This window comes from Melanerpes formicivorus, unplaced genomic scaffold (assembly GCF_026170545.1).
Source record: "Melanerpes formicivorus ecotype bairdi unplaced genomic scaffold, bMelFor1.0.p_v2 SCAF_1, whole genome shotgun sequence".
Classification (NCBI taxonomy): domain Eukaryota; kingdom Metazoa; phylum Chordata; class Aves; order Piciformes; family Picidae; genus Melanerpes; species Melanerpes formicivorus.
In genome coordinates this window covers 19,138,174-19,166,011 of record NW_027142353.1, presented here as the reverse complement: position 1 = coordinate 19,166,011, position 27,838 = coordinate 19,138,174, and the positions used below count along the sequence as shown (strand labels likewise).

General features: G+C 39.3%; 1 protein-coding gene across 4 annotated transcripts in view; it reads right to left on the bottom strand.

Annotated features, from left to right (window-relative positions):
• UGGT2 (UDP-glucose glycoprotein glucosyltransferase 2) overlaps positions 1-27,838 on the bottom strand; it is a 101,763-nt gene that overhangs the window by 30,026 nt on the left and 43,899 nt on the right. For all 4 annotated transcript variants that reach the window (XM_068168158.1, XM_068168312.1, XM_068168232.1 and 1 more), the window contains exons 16-28: positions 27,569-27,700; positions 25,989-26,153; positions 25,436-25,559; positions 25,262-25,360; positions 23,303-23,397; positions 21,674-21,880; positions 19,483-19,614; positions 17,349-17,476; positions 15,566-15,661; positions 14,158-14,260; positions 7,694-7,773; positions 3,360-3,549; positions 1,006-1,164 (exon numbers count right to left, since the gene is read on the bottom strand). In XM_068168158.1, coding sequence (XP_068024259.1) covers positions 1,006-1,164; positions 3,360-3,549; positions 7,694-7,773; positions 14,158-14,260; positions 15,566-15,661; positions 17,349-17,476; positions 19,483-19,614; positions 21,674-21,880; positions 23,303-23,397; positions 25,262-25,360; positions 25,436-25,559; positions 25,989-26,153; positions 27,569-27,700 — 1,710 coding nt within the window. The remainder of the gene's footprint in view (positions 1-1,005; positions 1,165-3,359; positions 3,550-7,693; positions 7,774-14,157; positions 14,261-15,565; positions 15,662-17,348; positions 17,477-19,482; positions 19,615-21,673; positions 21,881-23,302; positions 23,398-25,261; positions 25,361-25,435; positions 25,560-25,988; positions 26,154-27,568; positions 27,701-27,838) is intronic.

Here is a 27,838-nt window from a genome sequence, read left to right as displayed (position 1 = left end):
CCATCTGTCCAGCCTGCTAAGGTCCCTCTGCAGAGCTCTCCTTCCCTCTAGCAAAACCACACCTTCCCCTGACTTGGAGTCATCTGCAAACTTACTGATGATGGACTGAATACCCTCATCCAGATCATCAATAAAGATATTAAAGAGCATGGGGCCCAGCACTGATCCCTGGGGGATACCACTAGTGACTGGCTGCCAGTTGGAAGTGGCACCATTCACCACCACTCTCTGGGCCTGGCCCTCCAGCCAGTTCCTAACCCAGTGCAGACTGCACCTGTCCAAGCCACAGACTGACAGCTTGGCCAGGAGTTTGCTGTTGGGGATGGTGTGAAAGGCCTTGCTGGAGTCCAGGTAGACTGCATCCAAAAAAGCTTTGTAATGGCAAGAATCCTTAGAAGAACTGTTTGACTGTTGAGTAAAAATCAAAAGACTGACAGTTTATTACGTATTTTTTCCCTTGTGCACCAAAATTTATCTCTTCCTATCAAATTACATTAACCAATAGAAAATAAATCTTTTGCCTCAGAAATCACAAGATCATCTGCTCTGCAGACTGATAAAAGCAAGCATAATCGTTTTGGATGACCAGAGAAATTCTCAGGTATGGATTTGTCCCACAGAGTCTTTAAGCAGTTAACTGAAGCATCTAAACTAGGAATTTTCTTTCTCCTGGATCACTGGGTAACAAAAATGATTATTATAATCTGAACGTGATTCACACCTCACATTTGTTGGTGGTATCTCCGTCAGAATATAACTACCTCCTACCATCTACTTACGGCAATTAGATGCCCCATTTAGGCACTCAGAAAAGGCAGGGAGGAAAGCTCAGCAAACTAGAAATTAACATCTTTTGTAGCTGGTCTCAGCTCCAGGGTATTCATGTTACTTTTAGCATTACTAAGCTTGCAACACAGAGAAAGGGATTTAAAGAATAAAAAGCCCATAAAGAATTCTCATGGAAAATGTGCAATTTTACTGACTATTTCTGTACTTAATCCTTACCAGGTTGGCCATCACAATAGTATCAACCATGACAGGATTATTCTTTGTGCCCAAAGTGAACTGTAACCCTCGAGGAGGTTGTCCACTTGTTACATCAAAGCAATGTCCTTCAAGTAAAATATATTCCAGTTCATATTCTGCTGTAACTGCCCCTTTTATCTGTGGAAGAAACAATTCACCAGTTAATGATGTCACTTAACCATGTGGGAAAAGCAACATATTACAATGACATATGTGTGGGATTTACCTCACTTAAACTAAACTGTCAAAGAAAAAAGAAAAAAAGGGGGGGGGGGGGGGGGAAGACAAAAGGGGGGGGAAAAGACAAAAGGGGGGGGGAAGACTAAAAGGGGGGGGGAAGACTAAAAGGGGGGGGGGAAGACTAAAAGGGGGGGGGAAGACTAAAAGGGGGGGGGGAAGACTAAAAGGGGGGGGGGAAGACTAAAAGGGGGGGGAAGACTAAAAGGGGGGGAAAGACTAAAAGGGGGGGAAAGACTAAAAGGGGGGGAAAGACTAAAAGGGGGGGAAAGACTAAAAGGGGGGGAAAGACTAAAAGGGGGGAAAGACTAAAAGGGGGGGAAAGACTAAAAGGGGGGGAAAGACTAAAAGGGGGGGAAAGACTAAAAGGGGGGGAAAGACTAAAAGGGGGGGAAAGACTAAAAGGGGGGGAAAGACTAAAAGGGGGGAAAGACTAAAAGGGGGGGAAAGAATAAAAGGGGGGGAAAGAATAAAAGGGGGGGAAAGAATAAAAGGGGGGGAAAGAATAAAAGGGGGGAAAGAATAAAAGGGGGGAAAGAATAAAAGGGGGGAAAGAATAAAAGGGGGGAAAGAATAAAAGGGGGGAAAGAATAAAAGGGGGGAAAGAATAAAAGGGGGGAAAGAATAAAAGGGGGGAAAGAATAAAAGGGGGAAAGAATAAAAGGGGGGAAGAATAAAAGGGGGGAAGAATAAAAGGGGGGAAGAATAAAAGGGGGGAAGAATAAAGGGGGGAAAGAATAAAAGGGGGGGAAAGTATAAAAGGGGGGGAAAGTATAAAAGGGGGGGGAAAGTATAAAAGGGGGGGAAAGTATAAAAGGGGGGGAAAGTATAAAAGGGGGAAAAAAGAAAAAAAGGGGAGGGAGAGGAAAAAAAGCAGGAGAAAAAAAAAGAGGGGGAGAAAAAAGAGAAAAAAGAGGGGGGGGAAAAAAAGAAGGGGGAAAAAAGAAGGGGGGGGAAAGATTAAAAAAAAAAAAAAGAGAGAGAGAAAGGCCCATTTAGAAGGAACTCAATGCAAATTTAAAACAAGCATCATTGGTAGAGAGGATGAATCCCTGTCTGGAGGGACTTTCTATCTAATGACTGTTGCAAAAGCTGAGGGCATCTCAACTTTGGTAAGGTAAATCCCAGCCTGAAATGTCATAACACACCTTCCAAACAGACCGCTTTGGTGGACCAAACACCATTAATATTTTGCACAGATTTAGTAACTGACCCCAATCTAGTGATTTTTGGAGCTCAGGAATTAAAAAGATGATTTAAAAACCTGTGAACCAAAAAAAAAAGGGGTCAAATATATTTCAATCTATATTAATAAACCTGAATATATTGCTGTTAATGTCAAGATTTACCTAGGTTAAACCTGTTTCAAAAACAGTTTTGGTAATAATAAAGAGAAACACAAAGCTAGCACACAGTATCCATTAACTGCTTCATTTTTATCTTCAAAAAATAAAAAGAGTATTTCCATGCATATTATAAAGCTCGACATAGGGGAAAAAAGCTTTTACTTGTATTGTGCAGTGGTTTTGTTGGTGGGTTTTGTGGTGGTTTTTTTTCCCTTTCACTGCCTTTTTTAGTTTGTAAAGTAAGAGAGAATGTGAGAAAAAAAAGATGATGGAAATAAAAATAGTAAAGAAATACTGACCAAATTATTATCACAGAAAGCATTTCTGGAAAACAAGTCTCACAAGGTTTCCATTTCTCTTTTGAGTCACAGTATCACAGTATCACTTAGGTTGGAAAGGACCTCGAGGATCATCGAGTCCAACCTATCAACACAGACCCCATGACTAGACCATGGCACCAAGTGCCACGTCCAATCTCCTCTTGAACGCCTCCAGGGTCGATGACTCCACCACCTCCCTGGGCAGCCCGTTCCAATGACGAATGACTCGCTCGGTGAAGAACTTCCTCCTCACCTCGAGTCTAAACCTCCCCTGGCGCAGCTTGAGACTGTGTCCCCTTGTTCTGGTGCTGGTTGCCTGGGAGAAGAGGCCAACCCCTTCCTGGCTACAACCACCCTTCAGGTAGTTGTAGAGGGCAATGAGGCAGACAGTCCAACACTAGCTTTATAGTGTTTACAAACTACTACTTACATCCTGTAAATGAATATTATCAAGATCACAGGAACTGTTTACTGCTTCAACCAGCCAGCTTTCAGGAGTGATCATGTTTAGAGTCAAAAGGAGCGATTCTGGCAATTCTAAGAATTTTGCCACAGGTTCAGAAGGAAGGAGCTTGTTGATCCCATAAAATAATTCTGGTTCCAGAACAAAACGATAGAAGCTGTTGAAAGAGAAACATTGGGAAAAAAAACCAACAAACATTTACTGAAGCACAAAATTCCCAACCTAAAGTTATTGTAAAATATTTAAAAAACATAGTGAATGTCTAGCAAATTGATGATGTTTGGAGAAACAGTAGCCCCCTATTATTTTCAAATACTGTCCGACTATACCTATGGCATCTCAAACAAGCTGGCAGATGAACACAGAGTCTATTAGCTTTTGTTATTATTATTTTATTTATACATGAAAATGTGCAGTCACCATTAACATTCTCAAAGGCTGGGAAGTTGAAAACTCAAGAGGTGCATCTAAACATTTTGACTGTGAACTGCCTTGAATTCTATCAATCTGCATCACTAAACTAAGCAGAAGGACCAATCTGCTGGACTGAAAGAGCCCTTTGGCAATGGCTCCTGACACTGGAAGCAGTAAAGAAACATCAAAGAAGTCTTTCCATGCATTTTCAACGCTTATTCCACTTATTTCACAGGTAAAAGATCCTTGTAACAACAAAATAATGATGCTTGCCTTCCTTCCTCTTCTGTATCTATCATGAAGAACACCATTGCTACAAAGTATTTGGCCTAGTATAGCAATACATTTCATATGAAACTGCTGCTATAAGAAAAATGCGACCTGTATGCAGGGACAGATCACAGAATCATAGAATGCTTTGGGTTGATCCTTTGGAGGGACATTTTCCACTAGATCAAGCTGCTCAAAACCCCATCCAACCTGGCATTTGGCATCCACAGTTTATAGAATCATAGAACTGTTAGGGTTGGAAAGGACCCCAAGGATCATCTAGTTCCAACCCCCCTGCCATGGGCAGGGACATCTCACACTAGATAAGGTTGCTCAGAACCACATCCAGCCTGGCCTTGAAAACCTCCAGGGATGGGGCTTCTAGAATCATAGAATCAGTAAGGTTGAAAAAGACCTCAAAGATCATCAAGTCCAACCTGTCACCCAACACCTCATGACTAATAAACCACGGCACTAAGTGCCACATCCAAACCTCTCTTGAACACTCCAGGGATGGTGACTCCACCACCTCCCTGGGCAGCACATTCCAATGGGCAAGCACTCTCTCTATGAAGAACTTTCTCCTCACCTCAAGCCTAAACCTCCCCTGGCACTGAGACTGTGTCCTCTTGTTCTGGTGCTGGTTGCCTGGGAGAAGAGACCAACCCCCACCTGGCTACAACCTCCCTTCAGGTAGTTGTAGAGAGCAATAAGGTCTCCCCTGAGCCTCCTCTTCTCCAGGCTAAACAATCTCAGCTCCTTCAGCCTCTCCTCACAGGGCTTGTGCTCCAAACCCCTCACCAGCTTTGTTGCTCTTCTCTGGACATGTTCAAGAGCCTCAATGTCCTTCTTAAATTGTGGGGCACAGAACTGAGCACAGGACTCAAGGTGCGGCCTAACCAGTGCTGAGTACAGGGGCAGAATGACCTCCCTGCTCCTGCTGGCCACACTATTTCTAATACAGGCCAGGATGCCATTTGCCTTCTTGGCTACTTGGGCACACTGCTGGCTCATGTTCAGTCAGCTGCTAATCTGTACCCCCAGGTCCCTTTCTGTTTGGCAGCTCTCCAGCCAATCCAACCCCAGCCTGTAGCACTGCATGGGGTTGCTGTGGCCAAAGTGCAGCACCTGGCACTTGGACTTGTTGAATGTCATCATGTTGGACTCTGCCCATCTGTCCAGCCTGTCAAGGTCCCTCTGGAGAGCCCTTCTACCCTCTAACTGATCAACATCTGCCCCCAACTTGGTGTCATCTGCAAATTTACTGATGACTGACTCAATCCCCTCATCTAGATTGTCAGTGAAGATATTACACAGGATGGGGCCCAGAACTGATCCCTGGGGAACATCACTAGTGACTGACTGTCAGCTGGATGTAGCACCATTCACCACCACTCAAGCCATTCACCACCCTCCAGCCAGTTCCTAACCCCGCACAGAGTGCTGCTGTCCAAGCCATGAGCTGACATCTTGGCCAGGAGTTTGCTGTGGGGGACAGTGTCAAAGGCTTTGCTGAAGTCCAGGTAGACTACATCCACGGCCTTCTCCACACCCACCAGGCAGTCACCCGATCATAGAAGGAGATCAGGTTGGTGAGGCAGGATCTGCCCTTCCTAAATCCATGTTGGCCGGACCTGAGCTGTCCTGCAGGTGCACAGTGATTACCCCCAAAATGATCTGCTCCATCACTTTCCCTGGCACTGAGGTCAGGCTGACAGGCCTGCAGTTTCCAGGTTCCTCCATCCGGCCCTTCTTGTGGATGAGCATCACATTGGCCAGCTTCCAGTCATCTGGGACCTCTCCAGTGAGCCAGGACTGGTGAAAAATGATGGAGAGGCTTGGCCAGCTCATCTGCCAGCTCTCTCAGCACCTCTGGTGGTTTAGGCTGGCTGCCAGCCCTGACGCCACTGCACAGGCCACACCTGGGATGTTCCAAAAGGGGGCCCAGCCCAATGGGTGGTCACAGGAAGCCAGGTATTTCACCTATAATACCCTGCTCCCCTATAAAACATCGAGCGCGGGGTCCTCTCGCTCTCTTTCCTCCCTCGTCGCTGCCTGGGTAAAATGGCGTGAGCTGCCTCCCTTGGGCCTGCCCAGGCCCAAGGCTGGGCTGGGGGGGGAGAAAGAGCCCTGGGGTGGGGGTGGGGGTTGGGTGTACCCCCAGGTGGGGATGGGATGTTCTTGGGTATAGTTTGGGATATCTCTCTCTTTGTCACGGTGCTTGTGGTTTCCTGTAGAACTTTGTTTTTCCATTTAAACTTTCCACCATTTTTTTTGCAATCCATTTTGTCTGAGTCTTTCTTTGCCTGTGGTGGGACAATTGGTCTCCCAACCCACTACAGTTAATTCTCCATCTTTTGCAATCTGATCAGCAGTTCGCCACAGCGACCAACTCCTGCCCTGGCTACGCCATTAACTGTGGGAGCAGAGAGCAGAGTCTTCCTCCTCCGAGTAGCCACCATCATGCCTTCAGTAAAACTGAAGCACCTTGTGTCCTGCCCACATGTCCTGCTCCTGACAACTACTGAGCTAATTCAAAAGGAGTCCATGGGGTACACTTTGTCACTATGTGCACTCCCTTTGCCTGTTAACCTGCCTGTACTAATGGCCAGGCGCTGCCAGCTGTCTGACCATGCCCCCTCCCTCTCACGCCCCACTCGCTGGGTTCCAAGGAGCCAGAAGGCTGCTGCCTCGCAGCTTGCAGTCTGAGAGACTCTGCTTCTCCAGGAATGCCCCCGGCCATGCTGCCCTCTCAGGCACCTTCGCAAGAGACTCTGAGTTGGGTTGCCTCCCCTAACCTCCCATTCCCAGCCTCCCTGGGGCTCCGGGAGCCCCCTTCTCTCTTCTGTAGATCTCGGCACATCACAGAGCTGGCCGGTGCTGATGCAGTTGCCTCGCGGCTCGCGGTCTGAAGTTTCTCTAAATGATGCCAGAAAACCTCTTCCTCTGACCTTTGCCAAGCACAGGGAATGAACCAGGCAGGCACCAACACCTGCAAAATCCAGGCTACCATGTCTCTCTCATAATGATTACGGATACAATACCTGCCAAATGAATGGCAATGCTTAAACCTTGCTCTTAGAGGGAAAGTAACCCTTTCTGGGGAGCTGGCTTCTATGTAAATATCTAAAATCAAATTAGTGAACTCTGAACTCCAATTTAAGGCAGATACTTTCTTTATCAATTAGAATGACGTCTCAGATGCAAACCGTGCATTTACTCAGATGAATTCCAGTGAACTTAATCTGTAATATCCATTAGAGAGACTGTAGGAACTGACCAAGTTAAGCACACAATCTCCCTCTTGCAAGTTCCCCCAGGCATAAAAGACTCTCTACTCATTTACCCACAGTTTGTTTATGAGAAGTGCATTTGATGGACAAGAACACTTCCCTGTGATCCCAAGCTTGACACCTTAGAATTAGAATTTTTCTCCTGACAAATGCAAATTGCTTTGGTAGCACTCAATTTACATTCAAAGCAAATAACTAGTGCCACAAAAGAATCCAGAAACACAAACCACTGTTTACTTTTTAAGAGAATATACGGTGCTAAGGATGTTTTCTTTCCAAACACAAGCAAGATAATACACTTATGAAAAGCTATGAACTACTTACCTTGTCAATGGCACTTCTGACAACTTGGATCTGCAGTTCAAAAACAACCTAAGTTTCATGTTGATAACATCTTTGAGTACCTACAGGGGAAGAAAAAAAAAAGAAATAAAAATTTGTACTACATAAATTTGTTCCTGCTAATCAAACTTTGAAACAAGCTAGTTATCCTTGCAACATCCTGTCATTTCTCAAGCTTCAGTAGAAATCTCAAACATTTTAAAGTTCTAAATATATCTGTATATTAAGGGATGCTGTCAGATATTCCAAATAAAGATTTGACCTTTTCTAAAACTGCATGATTTAGCACATGATATTCTTCACAGTCAAAATGTCATTTCCCAATAGTGATGCAGTTCTTTCAAGACCAGCTATCCCAAATTCCCAATACTGGAGTAAATTATATTATCACTTTTCTTATATTGTGTTTTCTTGAAGATTTTAAAGCTTCTAAGTACATGTGCCTTTCTTCCAATAACCAATCTTAAAACAATGACTTTTGCTTCTGTTAAAATTGCTGTACACAAAAATGTCAGCCAAGATGAATGATGCATTAAACTATTCAATTAACTTCCAAACATTCCAGTAAGTTAAAATATTTCTACTTCTTTCTCAGTTTCTTAATTTTAAAAATATTAATCTTCTGGATGCTGTTATAAAGGAACCATAATATTAGGACAATCTACTTTGTTTAAAGTTAATGAAGTTATTAATTTCTTTAAAGCACTCATAAAAATCTTTTCCAAGTTATCTCTATTTCTGTGGTTTCTGACCTGAAGTGCTTATTTGAGTGCATAAAGCAGCTGTGTCTACTCTTACGGATATTATGAGAAAAACAACCAGGATATTAAAGATAAGTCAAAATATTGAAACCACTGAGGATCTAAAAATTACTGAAATGGGAAAAAGACAAAACAACTGTCGTCCTTGAAATCTTTCTATTGTAACTGTTCTTTTTCTCCCTTTCCTCAGTTCCACTCAGTAGCTAGTGCTACAACTTTATATAGTCCTAGGGACCTGATCTGCTTGTACAGTTTATCACTCTTATCCTTTGTGTCACCTGAAAAACCACTCAGCAAAAAACAAAGACTAGGGAATGGCGTAGAGTGAGAACAAGTGAAGAAGCAGGAAACAAGAACCTCAACAGCACCAAAAGCATAAGAGGTGAAAGTATTACATGACGTGGATTAAAGACCATAATTAAAACAGAGCTCAGCTATACAATGATCTGTCTATCTTCAGACTAAAAAAGCATTTGTAACCCAGTGCTATCTGGTCTCATCTGCTAAAACACACAGAGAATTTTTAACATTAAAGATGTTGCGTCCAAATTATGTACTGGAGTTTATCTTCAAACAAGACAAAATAATCTCATCCCATTAGTAAGAATTCTACTTCAGCAATATGCATTGGTAGGTGGTTGTGTGCAGAATGAAATGACTGAGGTATGATCTCAGCTACAAAGTCACAGAATGTGTCTGGGTGGAAAAGACCTTGAAGATCATTCAGACCAACCTTTGACCCAGCACTGAAGGGTCAACATTAAACCATGTCCACATGCTGCTTGAACAACTCCGGGGATGGTGACTACACCACTGTCCCAGGCAGACCATAGCAATATTTGATAATCCTTTCTGAGAAGAAGTATTTCCTAGCATCCAGCCTGCACCTCCCCTGGTGCAGCTTTTAACCATTTCTTCTAGTCCTGTTGTTTGTTATACAAGAGAAAAGGCTGGCCCCCTCCTCACCCAACCTCCTTTCAGGTAGTTGTAGAGAACAATGAAGTTTCCCCTCAGCCTCCTCTTCTCCACAATGAACAACCCTAGCTCACTAGACGCTCCTCATAGGCCATGTGCTCCAGGTCCTTCATGAGCCTCACTGCCCTTCTCTGGACACACTCCAGAACCTCAGTATCTTTCCTATAGTGAGTGGTCCAGAACTGAACACAGTACCCGAAGTGTGGCTTCACCAATGCTGAGTACAGGGGGATGATTACCTCCCTGTTCATGCTGGCTACTATGTTTCTAGTTGGCTTTCTTGTCCTCCTGGGCACACTGCTGGCTCATATTCAGTTGACTGTTAACCAATACCCCCAGGGGCCTCTCCAAGATGCAGCTTTGCAACCACACATCCCCAAGTCTGTAGCTTACCATGGCGTTGTTTCCACCTGGGTGCAGGACCTGGCACTCAGCCTTGTTGAACTTCACACAATTAAGCTTGGCTCAGCCCTTCTCCTACAACCTGCCTTTCATAAACCCATGCTGACTGGACCTGATCAGCTGGTTGTCTTGTATATGCTGCATGATGGCACTCAGGATGACCTATTTCATAACCTTTCCTGGCATTGAGATCAGATGGTCATCAACAGGCCATAAAATTTAACACAGTATTGTAGCCAAAAGAATAACACCATCCTTAATTAACCTTGCAAAGCAATTTAAATAGAAAACAGCCAATAAGACAAGAATGCACTATCTCTGTGTTTTCCAACAATGCACCTTCCAGGATACTGCACTCAGCTCTGTTCTTTAGGGCTTATGAGGACACCAAAAGCCAGGGCATTTAAGTCAAGACATGAAAAGACTGGAAAGTCTTTATAGCAAGGCACTTAAAGAGTTCAGTCAAATTACTGTAATTAAAAAAATGCAAATAAAAGTATGGAGATGTTCAGAGATTATTTCAGACTGTAACAAATGCTTGAATTACTTCAGTTTACATGGCTTGAAAATAGTTTAAACCATGTGCAGTCATGTTGTAAAAAACTAAGTTACTACAACTGATCTGAAAAGCATTAACTCAGTAAACTAGCATTATTCAATCAGTCAGGTGGAACTGTTTGTGAACATCACCATTAATATCAATATCCACACTGAAAACAAACTTTTATAAGAGAATCTTCAATAGAACTCCCAAAATGATGCGAAGATGCTTACAGCTTGGAGCTAAACAAAAATCTGCAATTCCAAGTCTGAGTTTAACAGTCAGGCTAATTAGCTACTCCAAAAGCTCAGTATGATCTGTGATCTGCAGTCAACCACTTAAGATTAGATTTAAAAAACAAATGAAAAGATCTCCTTCAAGCTGACAAAAGTAAGTCCTAGGGGCTCCGCTATACAGGGAATCTGACTAGATTACCAGAAGGGGGGCCTTGAGAGATTGCTGTCATTTCAGGGATGGAATACGAGTTTCTCTCTGAAGACAGAAAGAACAAACAAAAAGGCAAAAGATAATTTAGAATAAAAAAAGAAGGAAAAGATTTTATTTTTCTCTCCACATTTTTTTTTCAGTTACGGGAACTAGAGAAAAGAATGTGCTGCCCAGGGAGGTGGTGGAGTCACCATCCCTGGAGGTGTTCAAGAGGGGACTGGATGTGGTACTTGGTCCCATGGTTTAGTCATGAGGTCTGTGGTGACAGGTTGGACTTGATGATCTTTGAGATCTCTTCCAACCTTGATCATTCTGTGATTCCAAGAGTTACATACTGCTGGAATAAAGCAGTTAGGCTAGGGGATATGTAGTTTGTTCAGTGGCACCATGTATAATATTTCATAACTTCAGGACTAGTTAGGTGTTTCATACATTCCACTGAGAACTGATGTAGTTCAGCTTTGGTCAAGTTACGGCTAGACAGACAGTGACTGTTGCCTTGACTGGAAATGCTGACATCTATGACCAAACTTTTTGAAAAAAGAGAACATGCATTATATGAAAACTTGTACCTGCCACCTGCTGGAGAGGATATAGAGCAGTTCTTATAGCACAGTCCAGCATATACTTTAGAAACAGATAAAAGCCTTGGTTCTGCTCTCATCCATGCTCTGACTCATACCTTGATACTGTCCATAAATTACCTCTCAGACTAAGCAGCAAAATTTAGATTATAATTTACCTATATCTGTTCACACACTCTCAATTCCATTTAATATGAATAACTTTTGGGCTATATTTAAAAATTACCAAAAGATTTCTTTGAAGTGGCTATTAAGTGACACAAAACAGCAAGCTTTCAACAGGGTGAAAAAGAAATAAATCATAACAGTCTGGGCTCCCCAGCTCAAGAGGGACAGGGATCTACTTGAGAGTCCAATGGAGGGCTACAAGGATGATGAAGGGACTGGAACATCTCTGCTGTGATAAAAAGGCTGAGAGACCTGGGGCTATTTAGTCTGGAGAGCAGAAGACAGAGGGAATCTGACCAATGTCTATAAATATCTGAGGTCTGGGTGTCAGGAAGGAAGGCACAGCCTCTGCTCACTTGTGCCTTGTGATAGGACAAGGGGCAATGGATCGAAACTGCAGCACAGGAAGTTCCACCTCAACATGAAGAAGAACTTCTTTACTGTGAGGGTCACAGAGCACTGGAGCAGGCTGCCCAGAGAGGCGGTGGAGTCTCATTCTCTGGAGACTTTCCAGCCCTGTCTATATATGTCTTGTGCAACCTGTGCTAGGTTCCATGGTCCTGCTCTAGCATGGGGGTTCGACTTGATCTCCGGAGGTCCCTTCCAACCCCTAACATCCTGTGATAACGCAGGCATATTCAATATGGACCAGGGCAAGATCATGTGCTTTACTGTGGTAGTTACTATACAAATTTTAACAGAATCGTAGAATGGCTTAGGTTGGAAGGGACCTTAAAGATCACCTATTCTAACCTCTCCACCATGGGCCTCTCAACTGCTCAAAGCCTCATACAACCCGGCCTTGAACACCTCCAGGGAGAAAGCATCAACAGCCTTCCTGGGCAACCTATTTCATAGTCTAAAGAGCTTCTTCCTAAGATCCAGTCTAAATTTACTCTTTGTCAGCTTGAAACCATCCCCCCTAGTCCTATTGCTAGACACCCTTATGAAAAATTTCTCTCCGTCCTTCCTGTAGGATCCCTTCAGGTATTGGTTTGTACTATGAATAGTTACCATCCAATATACTGGGCACTAAACCAATTATATTATTCAGAAGAAGATTCTTCAAATATAAATATAGCCTAGGGCTTAAAGTTTTCAGTATTTAGGTCACTTAGGTATATAGCAAGATAATCAGAAAGGCCCCCATTTAGAAACTTCAAGTTTTGAGCTTGCTGGATACATATGCACACCAGGCTGTGGTGGCTTTCTAAAGAATTAGATACCTCTTATTTTCCTCATCTTCAGGTCATTTTATTTTTCATTAAAAAGTTTCATCTATGTTAAAATATTTCTGATTTGTTTATTTTAAAGAGCATTTCATTATTCTCTCTTAAGGGCTGGCTTCTTGAGTAAGACTACAGCTCCTTTGAATCAAGAAGGATCTACTGTGGCTGAACAGCTTGGTCACCATGGGAGTCATTTGCCTAGATATGCATAAGAGAAGACACTACTTATTAAGAAACCTGCTGCACTAGGAGGAAATGAAGGCCTCTCTATTCTTCATAGCTCTCCTGGAGCTACAAGATCCTTAAAGGAACATACCATAATAGGAACTTCCAGCTGAATGGCTGGAGTTTCCAGTCAATTTCAAAGTGAAAATATTTTCATTTGGTTATATCAGGCTTTCATTTTAACTGAGAAGGATGAACTGAAAGGCCTGGTTCTGGAGAAAAGCTAGTATTTCAGCATTTTCATGCATTTTTAACAATGTTTCACTATTAGAGATGAAGAGAGAGTGGATCCTTCAGCATCTGATACAAAAGGCATAAAAAGGGTATGGTAATGGGAGGGGGAAAAAAAGCAATGTAAGAATTTATGAAACTTTCATAATTACTGCAATAAAAAATATAAACCAGGATGCAGCAGAAATCAAATTACAGGCTTCAAAATTGTAACAGACCATAAAGAAAAGACAAAAAATTTACATTTTTATGGGAAACTATAAAGCTACCTCAGGTAGAATGATATTCTGCAGCCAGTGAAAAAAGAAAATAATTTTAGGAACTATGTTTTAGGACAGTTTCTCCTTAGGTGATCAATAGGTACACACAATGGAAGACTTCTAGATATACTTGGTAGCATTAATAAGCCTAGAAATACCCTTCCAAGAGCTGAAAGGTTTATAGTCCAATCTTCTTATGATGATATTGCAGGTCAGATTTAGACCACCTCATTTAGGTACCTTGGAAAACTAAGGTGATTTGGTTTAATAGAAAGAAGCATTTGCCTCTTAAGATTTTGAGATGGGACATCCTTTCCCTCTATATTACGCAGACAATCTCCTTTTCTTCCTTCTATTGACAATAAAGAACATTTATGGACTCACTTTTAAGAGGACTGGTTCATGTAGCATCTGGATTTTAATTGGAAATAAGGTACCTCGATGATGAATTAGATCATCCCTAGGTTTTAAATACTAATTTCAATAACTAAAAATCCGTAGTTTTAAAAACCTGAGGATTTTTTGCCCCTTTACTACAGCGTTCATGGGAATAAGAAAAATGTTAGTAAAAATTAAACTACAAATATGCAAATTAAAATAAAATAAAATAACCTCCATCTTACAATCAATAAATGAGCCATCTTCTGTGCTTCTCTTGTCAATGGATCCACAATAGCAACAACATCATAGAACGGTTCATTCTCTCGGGGATTAATTTTTATCACGCTGTAAAAAAATGAAGAAAAAAATAATTAAACAAAAGAGACATGAAAACTGTAAACTGAATTTGTGGAAATAAACATTTTTAGGCACAGATCTGTAATATAGGAGACACTTTAGATTTTACTGCCCATGAAGATGCTTCCCTCCTTTCAAGCAGTAATCATTATTGCTCCCTGTGTTATCACTAGGAAAGCTAAACATGAACAGCAATAAAAAAAAATCATGTGCTGTAGATACACGATATGGAATGTTTGGTCTCTTCCAACCTTGGTGATTCGGTGATTCTGTTGTGGGTTTTTTTTTTCCCCCCCACAAAAAATATACCTAGAAATTTGAGTATCATTAGTGAATCAAACTGCATCCAGTCTGGTAGTAGCATAGTACTGATTGTTATTAGTATAACTTTGGAAAAGGTGTCATCCACTTTTAACAGGACACTACTGATTTTACGTCTGGTATTTTCAACAAGAGGACCAGCCCATAAGCACAGCACACTAGAGCACTTCTAACAATAAAAATGAACAGGGATTTGGAAACAGCATTACAAAAATTTTTGGTTTGATCATCATTCTTGTGTTATTACATGTCATTTTAAAATTGTACCACCTATGGCTAGTATTCCATTACAGAGCAGACAGGATTCACAGATGCACATCTCGTGTAGTACTTCAGTCTCATTCATTAACAATAGTAGACAACACTTAGGGTACAGTCACATTCTAAACCTAGGATCAGAAAGCCAAGGAGCCATAACACAAGCACACTAATACAAGCTTGACAAGTGTAAATCTGTTAGCTGATAATAGTGTGATCAGTTTTTCCTAAGGAATTAGAATCCAGTGAGCCCTATTAATTTGCATTTGAATGTAATCCAGTAGTATTAGCTGTGGTGAAGTATGGCACTGCTGCATATAGCAGCCTGTGGCTTAGCAAAAGTTGTACTCTTGTTTTCTACATTAATGAATTCATGAGGGCTTCATTCTACTCTGTGAAATTGCTTCTAACAGTTTAGTAAGTTTATCGACTCCCAAGTTTTCTAACTCTAGATTATCACTGCTATTACAATTTACTCTTTTCAGCAAGGGGTAAGGCTAGAAAATCATTCAGTGCTACTAATCAATTTATTAAGAAAAGAGATTAAGAGCTTGACACTAAGGCAGACGAACAGGTTCTTCATACAACAATAGCAACTCCTTTTATAATCGGAGTGCTTAATTCAAGTTTCCAAAGACCTTATGCATTCAACAATGCATTCTAGTTTTAATATTTAAGTACATTAAGTGCATGACCATGACAGACAGAACTTACCTGTGGTCTTCTTTCAGGAATTCAGCATTTTGTCTCATCTCTGTTTTAGGTAAAGATGACAGTAGGGCATCTATTTTCATAATCAAATCACTGCCACTGTATTAAATAAAGCACATCTGATTTATTTTTCATTAGAAAAGGAGTAAAACGTTCACACTTTAATGTATGCCTGCCTGTGTAAGGGGTGTTTTAAAAGCTTGTATCCCCAATCTGGATTCTTTAAAATAATTATCACCTTAAGAGTTGAAGCTTTGAGTAAAACTTTAGCATGACAATACCCAAGAACCACTACTGCCTTAGCTCTTGTGAAATGTATGCTTCTTAAAATTAACTGATGTTGATTTAGCAGAATTGCCATTCAGCCTCACAGTTTGCATGGTACAATTTGATGAAATTGATCATTCCTTATTCCTTTGTTTTGCAGGTTTTGCTCATTGTGCAAACATCAAGGAACAGACATAAATCATTGAAGAGTTAAGGTTGGAAAAGCCCTCTAAGACCATCAAACCCAACCATCAACACACCATGGCCACTTCACCATGGCTTAAAGTGCCATGTTTTCATATTTTATACTGACCAAGTTTAAAATGTACTTGGCCACATCTTCCAACTGTTTTGGTTTTTGTTACTGGAATTTTCTTTGAAATCTTAGTAGTCCTGTTTCAGTTTCACTAAGTCTTCATATTTGATTAAATATATTTTGTGCCTCACTACTTATCTCCTTGATAGTTCTACCTCTTGATGTTTGGTAGCAATTCTTCCAGTTGTGCCAGACCTTTTGGATAAGAGAAATGATACAAAGGCACTGGAAGTAGCTTGATTTGTAAAAAAAAATAAATAAAGTTTTTCACTCTTTGTACAAATCCCCTAGAACCTTAGATGAAGCACTGGCAAGAACTCATCTTTATACTTTGATTTACAGATGTATGAAAGTTGTCTAGCAGGGTGTTGGAGTACCATATCTGACCACACCTCTACAGGCTCCTTTTCTAACAATTCCCCAGAAGAATGCACTTTCTTACTTCAAGTATCAACTCTCAGATATTATGGTGGTTTTAAAATGTGCTGGGTTTTATTAAGCTTATGATTACAGTTAGCTGTATTCACCTCTTGACTGTAAGCACAATGAAAGCAGATACACTATTTGGAGTAATTTAGCAGAGCTACACATGTTATGGAGGCAAGTTGGAGAGGTGAGATTCTTTGGACATGTAGTGACTTTTTATGCCTAAGTCTCATCACTCATATGACCAACGATAACAGGTTTCGTGTCTCTTGACTAGGACAGCATGACTTTCTTTCTGCTCTGTGTTGTAACCACAAGGTACCAAATAGGCTGTCAGGAGGTTGCCAGCAGCAGGGTAAATGACACATGCAGTTGAAACCCAACATACATGTTTTATATACACAGTGGAAAACTATGTTAAATGGCATAACAAGCCAAAAGTGATAAAAAAATTAGCAGATCTACCATTTATTCTAGGAAACAGGGCAAGGGTTGGAGTAGGTAAAGTATAGTGAGTCCGACAGGGAAATACTGAAAAGGAAATGAGTTAAAACAGTCTATGTAGAAGTACTCAGACATTAAACATGAGGATAGCAAGCATATAGTATGCAAACAACAAACACTGAGTGTAGACAATATATAACTATATAATAGGAAGAACACTGAGTTTATATTTGATTCTTTGTTCCTATTTCCCATGCAAAAGGACTATTAATTTGTCACAGGCAATGAACAAGACAGCATATCACAAAGTCTCAAAATGCAAAATAATTTTACCTTTTACTACTGTTTCCCATCTCTTTGACAATAGCTTTAATCTTCTCTGCTGAGGTACTATATGTTATTTTTTCCAACAAATTAAAGTCTTCTGCATAAAATTCACTTTCATCTAAAGGACCCAGCACCTCAGATAGAGGGAAAAAAAAATACCACTAAGTGTACAATGTCCCAATAACATTTCTTGTGTAAGCCAAAAAAATACTAATAATTGTAAATGAATGCACAATATTCAGTATGCCACCCCCAGGCCCTATATACCTCAATATTATTAACTATATAGTATGGACTGCATGGTAACTATGCAGGATTGTGTTTTTACGGCTACGCAATTACAGTTCGTTACCAATCACGATGAACAGCTGCCATGGTAATAACCATGGTATTTTTCCTTATATGTAAAGGAGTACACTATTTAAAAACAACAGGTCTAAGTCAATGACTGTTAGGTATATTATTTGCAACTGAAATTCAAATTACTATGTCTAGCACACTTTTTAGTCATTGAGTTGTGAACATGATCGTGACTTTTCAAGGCTTCTCAGAAGCAGAATGGATAGAAAGGCAGAAAAGAGCAAATTATAAGAAATGTAAGCTATCCAGAGACAAGAAACAAATACTGTGTTTTTCAGATGCCTGAAGAAAAGTATGAAGTCCCTCAAAAAAAGCTTTGAGGATATTGTTTGGATTTTCCACTCATAGTCTGACAGCAGGCTACATGACCCAAATCAAATTCAAGAGCCTACAGGGCTCCCAGGATGTAGTAATGCCATGATGTAAAGTTTGGTGCTGAATGCCTCTTTCCCAAAATTCAACTGCTTCCCAGAAATGAGAGGTTATCTAACAAAACCCTACTTCTGATTTTTTAATTAATCTTGATCATATATGAAATACAGGAATACCTAGTGTCAGAATCATAATTAGAAAAAAATTACTCATTAAAAACAAAACCAGTGATAAAAGGGTAGAAATGGCAAGGGTAGAAAAGAGGGACAGAAATGAAGGATATCCCATGTCTTCTTTAAAAGTGATCTTTTAAAATTGTAATACTTTCAGATAGATGAATATACATTATCAAATTGATCCAAGTATTTTTGAGAAACTTATTGCCTCAAAACTTAAAATATGACATCATTTGAGCTGTCTTAGGCATGGAAAACAATAACCCATTTATAAAATAACATTGTGTACACAGTTAAGAGGGCAGGGGTTTCACACAGGAAAAGCCAACAATTCTTTCATGCTTTAGCAACAAACCCACTTCCTCTGGGTTCATTCATGGTATGTCAGTTGCGTATCAGAAGCCAGTTAGGATGCACAAGAGTGACCAAGAACATAATTTAAAGAGTTCCTACTAGTGAGATGCTGACATAGTATCATATAATATAATCATAAAATAATAAAATATAATCTAATAAAATAATCTAATAAAATGATATAATTTAAAAATAATAATATAAAAATAATAATATAATAATGAAGTAATAAGCAGATAATAGAAAAGGGTTAACACAAAGAGTAGATTGTGTAAATTGTATTTGTAATTTTAATGACAGTACCTTATAAGTACTAAACACTGAACCAAACACTGTATTTTGAATCAAAATGAAAGCTACTGATTTCACAATAGACATCCAAGAAACTGAAACAACACCACAACTATACTTTAATTTGAAAATTAAGATTTAAGACTATAGAACAATTTGATACTTATAAGCAATCTGGTGTTCTAGAGCTTGAAATACTACCCTAGTGAAAGTAATTGCTTTTTTATTATATATACAGCACTTTATCTCATCCCAGATGTATAAAATACAGGTAACTTTAGGATCAAAAATTATTCTTAATTAGTAATATATCAAATATTAGCCTATTTAGAGAACGTTGTCAGATTACCTTAAATAGCTGTGGGAATGACAGACATACATAGTACCTTCAGCAGAACAGAGCTAATAAACAAGTTAGGAATAAAACCAAGTGAAAAACAAGATGAACATTCATACCCTTCTCTAACAAGAGGCTGAACAAGTGGGAAATCAATATCATGCCCTGTTTTTAGCTTGAAACTGAAGTTCCAGGAAGTAAAAAAATAACCAATAAAAAAGACTTAGAGATAACTTAATTTCTTACTTACCCTGCCATTGCTTATAACAGCCATTTGCCCAGGAAGCAGCTTAAGAACCTCCTGGCAGAACATCTGGTGAGTTTTAATTAAATCCAATCCTAGAGTATTGTACTTTTTCTCAAAAGTATTATCATCCATTCCCTAAAGCAAAGGTAAAGCATGAGATGGTGGTATTACAAAAATAAATCATGTAATAGCTGAGGTAATCAAACATTTTCTTCAAGTTATGAGGTAACCAAAAATCAAAATAAAACAACCTCAGCTTCAGTGTCAGTACATGACTGTTGGTGCGGAGCCATGGTCACCCAATTAGCTAGTGTGCAATTTTCACCCTTGGGCAACTGTAAATACCTGTAAGAGCAAAGCTGAGCTGGGGATTAGGCACCTTCCTAAAATCCAGCACAGAGCTTCATGAAAATAACCTCCTCTGTTAACAACTGAACTGTACTCTCACTTTTAGGAAAAAGACAAAAAAATTCCCTAATACTCTAAAAACCTAACATTTGTTTTTAATGTTATCATTGAATACAGCTTAAACATGTTTTGGAGAAGCCAATCTAATCCAGTAAGACATACAGTGCTCAAAGCAGAAAAAAAATGCTGGAGATTTTGCTATGCTTACAAAAGGACTGTGTCTAATCTGTCAAAATTATCGGCTGCACCTTGAGTACTGTGTCCAGTTCTGGGCCCCTCAGTTTAAGAAGGACATCGAGACACTTGAATGTGTCCAGAGAAGGGCAACAAGGCTGGTGAGAGGCCTTGAGCACAAGCCCTATGAGGAAAAGCTGAGGGAGCTGGGATTGTTTAGCCTGGAGAAGAGGAGGCTCAGGGGTGACCTCATTGCCCTCTACAACTACCTGAGGGGTGGTTATGACCAGGAAGGGGTTGGTCTCTCCTCCCAGGCAACCAGCACCAGAACAAGGGGACACAGTCTCAAATTGAGCCAGGGGAGGTTTAGACTCGAGGTGAGGAGGAAGTTCTTCACCAAGCGAGTCATTCGTCATTTGAATGGGTTGCCCAGGGAGGTGGTTGAGTCACCATCCCTGGACCAGGCGTTCAAGAGGAGATTGGACGTGGCACTTGGTGCCGTGGTCTAGTCATGGGGTCTGTGTTGATAGGTTGGACTCGATGATCCTCGAGGTCCTTTCCAACCTAAGTTATACTGTGATACTCTATTGTTAAGTATTTCTTCATTAGAAATGTAAGGATCAAGCAAATTTATTTTGTTATACTAATTGTATCTAAAAGAATCTATTAGTAATGTGCATACACTTCTTAAATAGCTACCTTTATGTATTCCAAAATTTGTTAGACAATGCAGTAAGAGCATGACCCAAATCAGCTAATTCATTTTCCACTGTGGTGCCAGAGGATTCAAAATATTACTGTTTTAAAATACTACCATTTACATCTCTTCCTGAAAGAAAAATTGTAGTTTACAGGTGTTGTTAAATATCTCAGCTCCATGCTGCCTGTGAACTTTGAAATTAGAAACATTTATATTTTAAGCCAATGAATTTTCATAGAAACACATCAGAAAATGTTGGCCAGAACTATAAAATCCTCACTAACTTCAACCGCTTCAGCCTGCGCCTATTAATACTCAACAACCACAACAGAAAATCAAAAGCAATTACTTAAATCTTCATTCCTAACAAACATTAATATTGTAATGTTAATTAGGAAAGCACTATAAAAAAAAAATAAAAATCAACAATGAAAAATGTAATCATTTTTGTCCCAGTAATCCTGTATCTATACTCAGTATCCTCATTTTCTTCCTTCAAAGAAATTATTTATTCTTCCATCAAATGCGAGTTGCCAAAAATCCAGATTTGCTTGACTAGAAACTATATAAGGATTATCAACCCCACAGCATTTGGCCAAACACTTTTACAGAATCACAGAATCACCAAGGTTGGAAGAGACCTCAAAGACCATTGAGTCCAACCTGTCACCACAGACCTCATGACTAAACCATGGCACTGAGTGCCACGTCCAATCCCCTCTTGAACACCTCCAGGGATGGTGACCCTACCACCTCCCTGGGCAGCACATTCCAATGGCGAATGACTCTCTCAGTGAAGAACTTTCTCCTCACCTCGAGCCTGAACTCCCCTTGGCTCAGCTTGAGACATCTCTTTACAATAACGTGCATGTAAAATGAAAAAGAAAGCAGTCCAATTTAATTTGCACTCACTGGGATGAGGAATTTCACAATTTTAGTTCCAGCAGCAAGAGATTTGGCTGTCTCTTCCTTACTAAGTTTACTGAGGAAACTTTTTAAGGTGCTGTTGTTTTGGGTGAGAAAAGCAGTCAAGATTCCTCTTGCAATAGCTGTGTTATCTTCCTTTATTTTTGATGATGGATTGTTCAAAATCCCAACACGTGCATGACTGCTCATTTTCTGCAAGGAAAAATACAGAATAATACATAATTTTGCAGTTCCATCTGCTTTTACCTAATGTAATCATATCTATTATAACTCCATGAAATGTCCTTAATTATTTATTTCTTTGGCAGTTATTTGTCTTTAGAAAACCTGTATCAATTCAGAACTTCAACTAGGAGTAAGAAATGTTATAAATAGGTAAATCTTCATTAATAACACATTTTAAGCAGATTTATTCTTTTGAAATAGAACAATTGCTCTTGAGCATTCTGCTGGACTGTATTTTTAACAAGAGGCATACACAAGTGTTCATTTACAGACCTCAGAACCAGTTTTGTAGATGTTTTTCTCTTTTTCAAAAAGCTATCAAACTAAGTATAAAATGTTAATCACTGGGAAAAATCTTTCAATTGTTAAAATCAGTGAAGCCATTTCAATTTTACTAGAGGGAGTGATGACTCTAAGGTAGGATCAAATAGCACCACTAACTGAAGGCAAGGTAAATGGACTCTATTGCAGTAAAGAATACAAAAATAAGGAACAAAATCACTGATAATCAACATACTTAAACTGCAAACTTCAAATTGCAGCCCTTGAGAATTTTTTTTTGTAAAAAACACTCATTTGAAAAGCTTGAAAATGTGTACTTTGTTCCTGAGAAGCATGTTCTCACTGAGAAGAGGACAGGAGGCATACTAGGCTATGTTAGGAGACACATGGCAAGCCAGATAAGGAAAGTTCTTGTTTTCCCTCACTCAGCACTTGTGAGGCTGCACTTGCACTGCTGTGGCCTGGTTTTGGTCCCATCAGTGCAGTAAGGATGTTAAGATGCTTAGAGATGCTTCAGCAAAGGACTACCAAGACTGTTAGAGGTCTATGAGAAGTCATTGCAGAAACAGGGTTTGCTCAGTCCAGCAAAGCGGAGGCTATGGAGAATCCTAATAGCAACTAACAACAGCTGAAGCGGAAATGAAAAACATAAGAGGCCCAAACTCTTCTTGGCAGTGGCAAAGAATGTAACAAGGAGTAATGGTCAGAAATTTCATCCTGGCTGGAAAAACTATGCTAGGAAGGCAGCACAAGACCAGTGCAGTGTTCTGTATCATATGACATAGCTGTGGCCATGAAGTGACCATTTTTTTCAGGGGAAAAGGTCTATAATTGGGAAGAAAAATCACCATTCTAACACACAGCATCACAGTTTGCCTTCAGTGTTAGGAGCTGAAGAACCAAATTATCATTTACAGGCCTGTAAGACACCAGTGCTGCAGTACAGTAGAGCAAAATGAACACACAGCCTCTTATGTCTGCACCTGACCCACAAGAAAAGTATAGTTACACCTTTATTTAGGAGTGTAATTTTGAATGTGCATAGCGTTGTTAAGAACACATTCATTATTATTGTTATTATTTTAATAAAACCAGCCATAAACTCACCAGGTGTTTCAAGGCATTAGAGAGCAATCGTCTCCCAGCTGGCTTATCAAAATCAGCAATAATCCAGATAGTAACAGCATATAATCCATCTTCATCTGAAAATTAAAGATTATCTTGCTTTACATTCTGGATAATCTTCTGATAAGAAATGAATAATGAATTACTCCTGCTTGAGATTTTGAAGTTCACATGTCTGACTGCTGACTTCAACCATCAGACTAATCTTCACCACATCAGAATCTTTTGCCCTCTGAATTGAAATAAAATTCTTAGGAGGTACTTCAACATATCAATATTAGCAAGTCACTAAAATAGACAATCTGTTGTTCCACCACTGAAACAAGATGGCCCTAAATAATAAGCAAGCTCTGCTTTACCAGAGGTTTCTTAGGAACACTGGATGAAAGCTCATCGTACAGCCAGAAATGAAAAGGATGAAGTAGTTACAAAAATGCATGAGTTAGGTCATTCACTTCCCCTGGCAGCAAAGGCAGAGTCCTTTGGCCAAAAGTAGGACAAAAATTACCATTTCTGAGCATGAACAGGAATATATCAGATACAGTCCAAAGAAAGTAAACAACCATGTAAGTGTGTACACAGAAAGTTTCCTGTCTCCTGGCCCATAGCCTTCTGTTCTTTACTCTTCATAGATAGGCAATGGCATATGAAAAATAATCTGTAGACAAATATCAGTTTACTCAAGCCTATCACATAACCCCTAAAAGTTAATAAATATAGAATATAGTTTTACAAGGTTCTGTTGAGATTCTAGGAAGAGGTTGTTTTTATTAAGTGTTGTTGCAGTGTAGACACTGGGGGCAGAGATTTGAAATGTAGATTCCAGCTTAAAGGTTATGGGTTTTACACAAGAGAGACAAATCATAGAAATAAGACCACATCTTGAAAGCCAGTCATCATCTGACAACTAGCTGGGACATCCCTGTGGTTGTACAATAGAGAATCGAATATAGCTGTAGACAGAGAATCGAATTGAGCTAAGTAATTTTATTCTAAAGAAATGTAAGTTTATGGCACTTCTTTCAGATAATGGAACAAGTAAAAACTGTTACTACTGCAGAAAAATTACTGAAAGAACAGCATGATTTTGTTAACAGCATTATTCTGCTTCTTTATGGATTGACGTAAATGAGCAGTTGTTAACTGTCTTCTCCTAGAAGTTAACAAGGTACAGACTTATTGCAAATTTCCATGTATTGTTATGACTCCCCCTGTGGTAACTGAAATTTCTTCTAACTCCAAGGGAAGGTATTTGCATATGCAATAAGAACATTTTACATTAAAAACATTTCAAATGTACATAAAAGTGCAAGTTTTAGCAAGATGAATATATATATATGAGTGATAATTCATCAGAATATATGTATTTTTTCTTTTCTCCAGAGAGATAAAACTTTGCACATAAAAATTAAACCATCTAAGTAAAGGAAAAATAAAGAGATACTGAATGCTAATAAATATGAAATAAAATCAGTCATTCCTTACATTGCAGAAATGTCTAATTTTGATAGATACTACACAGACCATACATTCTTCACATGCTGCTACTAAGAGCTGCTTGAAAACTGAATATACTCTCTTTAATACCCTCAAGTAAAACTATATTAGTGTAAAAACTGAATCTGTCTGAAGCTGCAGAATCCTTGCAAAGCTTTTAAGTTTCATGTCTGTAAAACAAAAAATAACTACCCATGACATCCATCCAATTTCAGAAGCACTAAACCTAAAGTAACTGCCCTGTTATTTATAGTTTATTATATTAGGATGTGATCTAGTCCTGAAAGCATATATTGGAATATTGAGAACTTGTTTTTTTTTTTTTACATGAGATCCTTGGGATACTCACTTTAGATATTTTACTGGCAAATTTCAATAATTTGTAATACATAAATAAAAATAACCCTCCCCTATATGTAAAACCCATGTAGAAATGGAATATACCTTTTCTGGTTACATACTTCATGTTGTCTGAAATTACAGCAGTTTTATCTTGTGAGTCCAAAAAGGAGAAAGTAGAGAAGTCTTCCACATCGAATGGAACTGCAAACATAAACCACAACATGTTAGACTTCAAAGGAAAATCACAACAACCACCAAGCCAGGAAAAGTATTTACCAGATGTGGGCCTGAAATGTACGTATCTTCTTTCTGCTCCAAGTATGGTGGGGTTTATACGGGAAACTACATTGTGCTGATCCATAAGAAAATCCACTGCGTTCATATGATCATTTAACAAACCCTGTAGTAAGAGAAAAAAGAAAAGTAAATCTGTACTTTTACATCTTCAAGAGAAACAAAGACCCAAGTATCTGTACAGTCTTTCAGTTAAAGCTTCTATATACACCAAGTTATGGACAATGTCAAGTCAAAACCATCTTAAGTATAACACAGTATTTCAAAGTATTAGACACACATATTTTAGTAAATAACCTCAGTACATTCCTAGTTTCTGATTGTAACATTCAATAGCTGATCCTTCAGTCTTGTATAATCTAAATATACTGTTTCAAAACCATGACAGCAAATTAATGGAACAGTGTAATTTCAGTTGTAATATTATTAATTTCAAGCCATCTCATTATAAAAAAAAAATAAATACATAAACATGACTTAAACAATTCGCTGCCAAATATTTCATCTTGGATTCATTCAGAAATGTTAAACATACCGTGAACACTGCCCTCTGGAAGAACCCAGTGGCATCAATAATCCTCTGAAGAATAACTGTCTCTAACTCTGCAGCATTCATTTCTGCTCTGTTAAAGGGCACACCATTAAACAGAGCTTGAGGCAATGGACCCAGGCCAGTCTTTTTATAAAAGATTGCTCCTGCCTGAACAGATCAGAAATATCACAGGATTAAACACACTGCAGCAGACTGTAGCAAAAAATGAAACTAATACTAGGAGACAATAGACTCTAATCTCCAGGCACTATTCACTGTCACACCTTTCTGTGAGAAGCAGGGACAAAGGAGGGAACATTTGGAAACCAAACAGAATCACACACAATCAACCAGTTTGGAAGAGACCTCCAAGACCAAGTCCAACTGATCACCTATCCCTAACTGATCAGGACACATAGGACTCATTTGTCAAACAGAATGAGACAAGAAATTACAGACCTATGTATGTGCATTTTTTGCTAGAATGTTAAGCAAAATAAAAAGTAAGTAACACTGAAGAAGGACTGTAAGACAGTTGTAGTTTCAGATGGATCAACCTAGACATTGTCCCCAGAGAGAGCACTCCTGGAAAACTCAGAAAGCTTTTATGTTCAGAAGCCAAGCCTTACTCAATAAGAAAGTAGGACAAGCTGATTTTTCCTCAGAGAAAAATCAGGGGGACAAGCGAAAATAAAAGTGTACTGTAAGTAATTCTCCCTTCCTGATCTGCATCCCTTCATGTTTTCTTTCAGCAGCGCTTTCTGGATGGCTACAATCTCTATGGCTGTACCTACGCATCCACCTTTCTGCCATCTCACTGTCTCTTCCCTGATCTTCATTACAGTGTCACTGTCCCTGCTTGTACAGAGGGACTTCTGCCTGGTGGCTGTCTTTCTTCCTTTAATACTCTGTGGGAAGCTTTTCTCCCCTCAGCATACCCAGTTGTTTCCAGTGCAGTTTCAAACTGCCCTTCTACTGGAATCTTCCATGGAATTCAGTGAGGGACAAGCAGTGTAAGGCAAACAGCACCTTTTTGCCTGGCTGCATAGAAGCACCTTTTTAAAGGAACATAATACACATAATATAACAAATTTTAAAAGGAAATCAAGAAAATGGACGGCATGTGTCAGAAGCACAAGATTGTATAGAGGGCATTGCTGAAGACACATGGAAAAAATGGTATTTGTATATATATATATTTCAGCAGAAAATTGTCTACATAATCCATTATAGATACAATTATGTCTTCTTTATAACCTTTAAATCAAAAGTTGTAGCTGTCTTTCCCAAAGGAAATTATAACCAGAAAGCACAATTAAGGGAAACAATGATTTGGCTAGAAGACAGACTTCTGCAGTGAGAGACACCTTGACGTGCTTACTAGAAAAGAATACTGTGCTCCTGAATGTAGCAGGCAGTAGTAAATTTAAGTACTAAGAGTTATAAAGACTGAATGCTGGCTAAAGAAAAATTTGACTCAAAGATGCCATGTTTACTTGCTTTAACATTTACCAATCTTTTAGCTTCACAAATGCAATCAGTTGTCTACTGTAGTATTCCTTACCAGACTACTTCCAACGTACCTTCCTCCCTTCGTCGTATTCAGAGTGAACATCCAGTATACTCTGAACATCAGCATGGGGATATTCCCTTCTAAGAACATTTTTCACATGATTTACTGTTAGAACATTTCCATCTTTCACTTCATGGTACATCTATTGTAAAAAATTGTAACAGAAAAATAAGGAAGAAATTGCCAATCATAATTGAATAAAATTAGTGAAAGTAAATAATAAATACATATGTTTTAATGCACTAGTATATTTTGTAACAGTATACTTTCGTATTTCTTT